Source organism: Salvelinus alpinus, chromosome 35 (genome assembly GCF_045679555.1).
Source record: "Salvelinus alpinus chromosome 35, SLU_Salpinus.1, whole genome shotgun sequence".
Taxonomy (NCBI): domain Eukaryota; kingdom Metazoa; phylum Chordata; class Actinopteri; order Salmoniformes; family Salmonidae; genus Salvelinus; species Salvelinus alpinus.
Window position 1 is genome coordinate 11,437,295 of NC_092120.1, and position 9,348 is coordinate 11,446,642.

A 9,348-nucleotide genomic window follows, 5' to 3' on the forward strand; every position below is an offset into this window, starting at 1 on the left:
AGAGGAGAGGGGATGCTTCTCCCGATCTCCTCAATATGTCATTGCGGACGTGAAAGAAATGCACCCTGATGACAAATGGTCGCGGGGGTTCTCCATCCCGGGGTCGGCTACGCAGAGTGCGGTGGGCCCGGTCTAGCAGTGGCTTCTCCTCCAGACCGAGCAGCTCCTGAAGCAGCTGGGCCATAAACTCCGTGGGTCTTGGGCCCTCCACTCCCTCCGGTATTCCCAGTAGAAGAATGTTGTTCCTCCGCATTCTACTTTCCATATCTTCGCATCTATTGTCGAGGTATGCCACCTTAGTTATCAATGAGCCAACGTTAGCCTCTAGCTCGCTAATGCGAGTGCTGTGGTCTGTAGCACCTCGTTCCAAATCCGATAAGGCCACTCCGTGTTCGTCGAGCTTATTCTGTATACTCTCAATAGATTTTTTAAGCTCGTCTTTGACCATTGATATCTCTGACCTGAGATTGGTAGAGAGAGAGTCAATTATACCGAAAAGATCGGTTTTGAGGGTGCCTATCAGGGATTGTAGCATCTCCAGAGTCAGTGTTTCCGTGGGGCCGGCATTAGCAGCGTCCGGTGGCGAATCAGGAGAGGGCGCGGGCTTGCTGCGGCCTGCTCTTGCAGACTCCGTTTTTGGCCGGGTAGACGACATTACAAACTTACATTTCTCAAACCTGATCTGAATTGTTTATGGGTCTCTTCAGATGCCTGGCCAAACAGAAATATATATATTTGGTCACTAACTCAGGAGCGATAGGGAAACGCGTTCTACATCCTTGGCTACCAACAGTGCCCCCATCCCGCGGCCTTATGAATGGTAACCTGTTTAACGGTCCTACTCACATCACCTTTATGATGGCCACTCCAGATCACACAGATGTCCGGAACTGCTGCTGATCTTATGCATGGTTCAGTGTTGCTTGCCTCGAAGCGAGCATAGAAGGCTTTTATCTTGTCTGGTAGGCTCGTGCCACTGGGCAGCTCGTGGCTGGGTTTCCCTTTGTAATCTGTGATAGTTTGCAAGCCCTGCCACATCCGACGAGCGTCACAGCCGGCGTAGTAGGATTCGATCTTAGTCCTGTATTGATGCATTGCTTGTTTGATGGCTCGTCAGAGGTCGTAGCGGGATTTCTTATAAGTGTCTGGATTAGTGTCCCGCTCCTTGAAAGCGGCAGCCATGGCCTTTAGCTCAGTGTGGATGTTACCTGTAATCCATTAATTTTGGTTGGGATATGTACAGTACATAAAGTCACTGTGGGGACGACGTGCTAAATGTGCTAAACTCCTGTAATCACATGAATCCCGGAACATATTCCAGTCTGTAGTAGTCCACTAAATCAATGTGGGGTGGCAGGCATATTACAGCCAATGTTGAAATGTGTGGTATTACCTGAGACGGAGTACACAGACAGTTTTCTGGGGTGCAGCACAGCCAGATGAAGCAGATCTGAACACCTGCAGAGAAGATCATTCAATCACTGTGAAGAACAGACGTCCAAAATCGCCAATGAAAACATACAGGACAATACTGACATAAGAGTAGATCAGTATAGATATAATTAAGTAGAGTTGAAGTCGGAAGTTTACATACACCTTAGACAAATACATTTAAACATAGTTTTTCACAATTCCTGACATTTAATCCTTGTAAAAATTCCCTGTCTTAAGTCAGTTAGGATCACCACTTTATTTTGAGAATGTGAAATGTCAGAGTAATAGCAGAGAGAATGATTGGGTCAAACATTTCAGGTAGCCTTCCACAAGCTTCCCACAATAAGTTGGGGAAATTGACCCATTCCTCCTGACAAAGCTGGTGTAACTGAGTCAGGTTTGTAGGCCTCCTTACTCACACACGCTTTTTCAGTTCTGCCCACAAATTTCTATGGGATTGAGATCAGGCCTTTATGATGGCCACTCCAATACCTTGACTTTGTTGTCCTTAAGCCATTTTGCCACAACTTTGGAAGTATGCTTGGGGTCATTGTCCATTTGGAAGACTCATTTGCAACCAAGCTTTAACTTCTTGACTGATGTCTTGAGATGTTGCTTCAATATATCCACATAATTGTCCTCCCTCATGATGCCATCTATTTTGTGAAGTGCACCAGCCCCTCTTGCAGCAAAGCACCCCCACAACATGATGCTGCCATCCCAGTGCTTTACGGTTGGTATGGTGTTTTTTGGCTTGCAAGCCTCACCCTTTTTCCTCCAAACATAAACATGGTCATTATGGCCAACCAGTTCTATTTTTGTTTCATCAGACCAGAGGACATTTCTCCAAAAAGTATGATCTTTGTTCCCATGTGCAATTTTCGCACCAAAGTACGTTCATCTCTAGGAGACAGAACACGTCTCTTTCCTGAACGGTATGACGGCTGCATGGTCCCATGGTGTTTATACTTGCTTACTATTTTTTGTACAGATGAATGTGGTACCTTCAGGCGTTTGGAAATTGCTCCCAAGGATGAACCAGACTTGTGGAGGTCTACAATTTCTTTTCTGAGGTCTTGGCTGATTTCTTTTGATTTGCCAATGATGTCAAGCAAAGAGGCACTGAGTTTGAAGGTAGGCCTTGAAATACATCCACAGGTACACCTCCAATTGACTCAAATGATGTCAATTAGCCTATCAGAAGCTTCTAAAGCCATGACATAATTTTCTGGAATTTTCCAAGCTGTTTAAAGGCACAGTCAATTTAGTGCATGTAAACTTCTGACCCACTGGAATTGTGATACAGTGAATTATAAGTGAAATAATCTGTCTGTAAACAATTGTTGAAAAAATGACTTATGTCATGCACAAAGTAGATGTCCTAACCGACTTGCCAAAACTATAGTTTGTTAACAAGAAATTTGTGGAGTGGTTGAAAAACGAGTTTTAATGACTTCAACCTAAGTGTATGTAAACTTCCAACTGTATATCCTAATGGAAAAGGTTAGGACTGGGGGTAGTCAACTCTGGCCCTAAATGTGTATTCTGGGGGCAACTGCTACTTCAAGAACAAGTTGTGAACAGATAAATATAATACAATATACATAGGAAAAAATGACAAATCTGTTTGATGTAAATCTATGGTTTGCACATGTGTTCTACAGCTTTGCGGAGGAACATGTCTGTCGTCAACCCTGCTGTCATGTTTACGGAGGAAAAACAACTAAAAATGAAGCCAGGTGATTTCTTCTTTACTCAAAACCACAGTGCCCACTGTCAATGAGAAAACATTTCACCATCTCCCACCCCACTGCTCTAGAGACAACATTTACAATGTGTTTCTCTGTTTAGAGAACACTCAATGGTCATTAAAAACGCTAACCAAAACCAGCTTCCTCAAAACATACACTAACATAAAATGCAAACAAACAGAAGAAAGAATCCTTTGACTCATACATCCCTTTTGTGGGAAAAGCTTTTGGAAAAACGCCTGGCTTTTCCTGGAAGCCTGTCTCTCCAGGCGGTCCCTGTGCACCCAGGAATGGACCACCTTTATGACATATCCCAACATTCCCGTCTTCCCTCACCATTCCATTCCTCCCTTTCTCCTCCTATCCCCCTCTTTCTTGAACACTTTTGGCCATAGGGAGAGCAGAGGGGGCAATGGCGGTTTCAGTCTAGCGGTTGACATTTTTTGTTCAAAATATTTGAGTATTTACTCAACCTGTATTTAGCAAGTTAGAGTCCTTGAGAACAAATTTCCTTTAACAACATTTGAAATGGGACAGTGGGGTGTCTCCAGCTATGTGTTGGTAACTTGGTGGTTAGCTTAAAGTAGTGGAACCAGCCAGGTTTGAGACTAGGTGGTTGATACGGTATGATAAATCACATGGAGAAAGCCGAACTCATGACATGGTGGTCAGGATTTACTGGAAGCAGATTAAGACAAGAACAAAGTTAAAGTCAATGCCATAGGTTCATGAACTCCATTGATGTCTATCTACTCAGTGGATAACCAAACGCCCTGACACCAACTACCTCTTGACTTTGTGGTACAGGGTATTTCACAGCCTGACAGTATGACTATGGTCAGGAGTTCACGACAGGGTCAGCAAGGTCATGTGATCAGGAAAAACCCTTGGCCCTACTATGTACATGAAGCTAATGTGTGTTTAGGACTGGGTGGGTAGCTACAGGAAAAGCCATTGTCTCCCAACACGTGACATCATCATTCCTGTGAAATTCTAGTCCTTCGGTGCAGTGATGTAGGACAATGAGGGTAGAGAATTCCATTCGTGAGGTGGTACTTTAAGATTGTAAGTAGGGCTATGTTAAGTTAATGCCATAATTGCCAATTTGACCTGTAATTCCAGGCCACACTTTTGGCCACACTTTTGAGTGCCAGAATACCAGAGAAGGAGGAGGACAAAATGAATTATTAATACAATGACTGAGTGACCTTTATTTAAATAGGCAAGTCAGTTAAGAACAAATTCTTATTTACAATGACGGCCTAGCCCGGCCAAACCCGGATGACATTGGGCCTCCCAAGCACCGTCCTATGGGACTCCCAATCATGGCCAGTTGTGATACCAACTGGATTGCTTATAGTCAGTGATAGCATCATAAGCATACATTCCAGAGCAGTAGGTGCGTGTCGCTTACCACTTGAGCAGTAGGCGCGTGTCGCTTACCACTTGAGCAGGAGGCGCGTGTCGCTTACCACTTGAGCAGGAGGCGCGTGTCGCTTACCACTTGAGCAGGAGGCGCGTGTCGCTTACCACTTGAGCAGGAGGCGCGTGTCGCTTACCACTTGAGCAGGAGGCGCGTGTCGCTTACCACTTGAGCAGGAGGCGCGTGTCGCTTACCACTTGAGCAGGAGGCGCGTGTCGCTTACCACTTGAGCAGGAGGCGCGTGTCGCTTACCACTTGAGCAGGTGGCGCGTGTCGCTTACCACTTGAGCAGTAGGCGCGTGTAGCATACTACTTGAGCAGTAGGCGCGTGTAGCATACTATTTGAGCAGTAGGCGCGTGTAGCATACTATTTGAGCAGTAGGCGCGTGTAGCATACTATTTGAGCAGTAGGCGCGTGTAGCATACTATTTGAGCAGTAGGCGCGTGTAGCATACTATTTGAGCAGTAGGCGCGTGTAGCATACTATTTGAGCAGTAGGCGCGTGTAGCATACTATTTGAGCAGTAGGCGCGTGTAGCATACTATTTGAGCAGTAGGCGCGTGTAGCATACTATTTGAGCAGTAGGCGCGTGTAGCTTACTTTTTGAGCAGTAGGCGCGTGTAGCTTACTATTTGAGCAGTAGGCGCGTGTAGCATACTATTTGAGCAGTAGGCGCGTGTAGCATACTATTTGAGCAGTAGGCGCGTGTAGCATACTATTTGAGCAGTAGGCGCGTGTAGCATACTATTTGAGCAGTAGGCGCGTGTAGCATACTATTTGAGCAGTAGGCGCGTGTAGCATACTATTTGAGCAGTAGGCGCGTGTAGCATACTATTTGAGCAGTAGGCGCGTGTAGCTTACTTTTTGAGCAGTAGGCGCGTGTAGCTTACTATTTGAGCAGTAGGTGCGTGTAGCATACTATTTGAGCAGTAGGCGCGTGTAGCATACTATTTGAGCAGTAGGCGCGTGTAGCATACTATTTGAGCAGTAGGCGCGTGTAGCATACTATTTGAGCAGTAGGCGCGTGTAGCTTACTATTTGAGCAGTAGGCGCGTGTAGCTTACTATTTGAGCAGTAGGTGCGTGTAGCTTACTATTTGAGCAGTAGGTGCGTGTAGCTTACTATTTGAGCAGTAGGTGCGTGTAGCTTACTATTTGAGCAGTAGGTGCGTGTAGCTTACTATTTGAGCAGTAGGTGCGTGTAGCTTACTATTTGAGCAGTAGGTGCGTGTAGCTTACTATTTGAGCAGTAGGTGCGTGTAGCATACTATTTGAGCAGTAGGTGCGTGTAGCATACTATTTGAGCAGTAGGTGCGTGTAGCTTACTATTTGATCAGTAGGTGCGTGTAGCATACTATTTGAGCAGTAGGTGCGTGTAGCTTACTATTTGAGCAGTAGGTGCGTGTAGCATACTATTTGAGCAGTAGGTGCGTGTAGCTTACTATTTGATCAGTAGGTGCGTGTAGCATACTATTTGAGCAGTAGGCGCGTGTAGCTTACTATTTGAGCAGTAGGTGCGTGTGCCCTGGTACTTACGAGACAAACTTGCCCACTTCAACCTGGATGACGGGGTCTCTGAGCTGCACCTCCAGTAGCTGACTGTGGGCCGGGCTGGGCTCTCCAGGCTTGGCAGGGTGGGGGGAGAAGACCCGCAGCATGCCCATGTAGCTGCCCACCACGATCTTATCTACAGGAGAGAGGACATAAACATTGCATACTTACTCAGCTTAGATGTTGTGGTATGGGCTCATATTGCTCCCTTCGTTGTACACTGAGTGTACAAATCATTAAGAACACCTGCTCTTCCATGACAGACTGACCAGGTGAATCCAGGTGAAAGCTATGATCCCTTTTTGATGTCACTTGTTAAATCCACTTCAATCAGTGTAGATGAAGGCGGAGGAGACCGTTTAAAGAAGGATTTTTAAGCATTGACACAATTGAGACATGAATTGTGTATGTGTGAATGGGCAAGACAAAAGATTTAAGTGCCTTTGAACAGGGTATGGTAGTAGGTGCCAGGCACACCGGTTTGTGTCAAGAACTGCAATACCTCTGGGTTCACACTAACAGTTTCCTGTCTGTATCAAGAATGGTCCACCACCCAAAGGAACGCCAGTCAACTTGACACAACTCTGTGAAGCATTGGAATCAACATGGGCCAGCATCCCAGTGGAACGCTTTTGACACCTTGTAGAGTTCATGCCCCGATGAATTGAGGCTGTTCTGAGGGCAAAGGGGGGGGTGCAATTCAATATTAGGAAGGTGTTCCTAATGTTTTGTACACTCAGTGTATGTATGTATCGAGAGGGCAAATGGTATGTTTTAAACATGGTAATAAAGATCCAGAAAATCAAGTCAATCAGCCAATGAACAAATCAGATTTGTGCATGTAAATAAGACTATGGTACCAGGGGCACTTTCACTCTCATTGTTTGTTTTGTGGTCTATTAGTGAACAGTGTCTTTTGACTGCACTCTGCACTACGACACACCACGACCCCACACCTTCTTACCATGTCCGCTACCGCTGTTGTCCACATCTCCAACACACAGGCATCCCTGGTCAAACTCCTCACCCTCACCCAGCACCGCGGCCCACCAATCACGCGCCTTGAACAGAGACATGCTACTGCAGAGGAGACAAACAGACAGACACACACACACAGAAAGAAAGAAAGACACAGACAGAGACAAACAGACAGAGGATCATATCGCCGCTCTGCTGGACACCATACACATAACACTGCTTGTTAGTCTTCCACACGTGACCAGCAGGCTGACTGACACTCATCAATACATTTCTTCATCTCCTCCATTTAAAAATAATGGACAGGTGAAAGCAATGTGGGTAATACGTGCTGTTTGTCTATCCCACTTGGAACCAAATAGAAGGATGAAAAATTGGAAGGGTTGGCGTTCATGTATTCCACCTAGGTTCTTATATGGCATGATCTGTCTAATCCTACTTTAACTCACTCTAAGCCTAATGGGTGCCAGCCTCAGATGTGCAGTGCTTTATCAAACTAGCATGTGTGTGGTGTTTGTGTCTGGTAATTCACTGATCATCTGCTTTTATTGCAGGGGATTAGCGCCTACCTCTTACAGTTGGCCCATATAGGCTACATGCTGATGTTTCTTTGACTCCAGGACCCAGAGGGAGGTTTGGACAGTGGTCTGTGTGTGACACTAACGGTAAGACTGTTACACTAGCCAATGACAGCTGAGTCACATGACCAGGGATTGTATCAGGGCGTGGGCCAAGCAGCTTTCCTAATTGTCAACTGCTGAGCAGGTGGAATGGACAGCTAATCCATAGAGAGAATCCCTTCTTCCCCCTCCCTCTACACCAAGACCATATATAACCATTAAAATGATAGCCCTATTATTTCGATTTTGAAAGATTACACAAGTGGAATATTATATGCCTATATCTTGTAGCCTTATACCACCTGCCTACTTGACTATCATGGCCAAGACCTTTCAGCAGCCCCTTTTCATCTACTTGACAGACAGCAAAGCAAATCCAACATTCAGCAATCAACCACATAATTCAACATTATCCAGGTGTGTCATGCATATCAAGCAGAGCTCCGATGACATTTCATTAGAATGATTTCCACATAACTAGCTAGATATAACCGTAACGTTATCTAGGTAGCAACATGCATAATCTGTTGATAAAACTAGCTAGCTAGTAGGGGTTGCGGGCAAGCAATGTCCATGTGTTTAACTATTGTTATGAACAAAAACAAACTAAACTGGACGACGTGCACGATTCTCTTTTGGTAACAAGCAAGATGTAACGTTAGTAAGCTAGCCAGCCAGGAAAGACCTCGAGCTAAGTTAACGTTAGCTGGCTAATTAGCGCTGGCTGTGCTTGTGATTGGCTTGGAGGCTAACAAACGTCTAGTTTCAACATTCCAGCGACATTCCCAAATTCTAAACGTGCTTCTCTTACCTCTAACAAGACGAGTCTGTCTGAACGTCTGGGGTTTGCAGTTCAGATAAAAATCTAATTTTGCGTGTGCCTCATCAATTTGCTTGAAGCCATCTCCCTGTTGTCATAGCAGTGACACTAACGATAGACTCGAGTACTTGCGCGCATGATCGGAAACGCACAACCTCACAGCTTCATGGGAAACTGAGTTTTTATTCGGCACAGACGTTCAGGTAAACAGAGGTAGAAATTCTCAATCTAATCACGTGAATGCACATTAAATGTCACTCAATTTCTTTTTTTAATTGACCGTTAATTGCTTACATTTATATATATTTACATAAACGTATGTGTGTGAGGTATATTTCTTATTTCTCGTTTTTTTCTAGTATTACATTATTGCATTGTTGGGTTTTGAGTTTGCAAGAAAGGCATTTCACTGTACTAATTTGAGGATAATATAGCACTTCAATGGCACTTCCAATCTTATTCTAAGGTCTTTGGAATGAAATCTGTATTATAACCATAGACTTGCATTCAATTTCTCAATAATCTGTTGCCTTGTGCATCTTGGAACTCACTCATTGATTTCTTGTAGATCCTTAATGTTTTACACGTTAGTGTTTATTACACTGTTATCACAATAACTTGTCAGTCATTCAGTTTCATATTTTTAGTAAAAGTTGGGCTCGTCCGGGATTTGAACCCGGGACCTCTCGCACCCTAAGCGAGAATCATACCCCTAGACCAACGAGCCAGATGAATTAGAAAGAAACCAGTCCAGCACAAGTATGCCACGTAT

The 9,348-nt window shown here is 44.8% G+C and overlaps 1 protein-coding gene and 1 non-coding gene across 5 annotated transcripts in view; both read right to left on the bottom strand.

Annotated features, from left to right (window-relative positions):
- Window positions 1-8,713, bottom strand: part of bbs9 (Bardet-Biedl syndrome 9) — a 196,148-nt gene extending 187,435 nt beyond the window's left edge. For 3 of the 4 annotated variants that reach the window (XM_071383600.1, XM_071383601.1, XM_071383598.1), the window contains exons 1-4: window positions 8,568-8,713; window positions 7,123-7,238; window positions 6,144-6,294; window positions 1,394-1,458 (exon numbers count right to left, since the gene is read on the bottom strand). In XM_071383600.1, the coding sequence (XP_071239701.1) occupies window positions 1,394-1,458; window positions 6,144-6,294; window positions 7,123-7,234 (328 nt within the window). In that variant the 5' untranslated portion in view covers window positions 7,235-7,238; window positions 8,568-8,713. Of the gene's footprint in view, window positions 1-1,393; window positions 1,459-6,143; window positions 6,295-7,122; window positions 7,239-7,705; window positions 7,822-8,567 lie in introns of those variants that run through there. The other variant, XM_071383599.1, reaches the window with a different exon arrangement.
- A 518-nt stretch (window positions 8,714-9,231) lies between these two features.
- trnap-agg (transfer RNA proline (anticodon AGG)) lies at window positions 9,232-9,303 on the bottom strand. Its single transcript has one exon. It is a non-coding gene; the product is annotated as a tRNA-Pro (tRNA).
- Window positions 9,304-9,348: the final 45 nt, after the last annotated feature.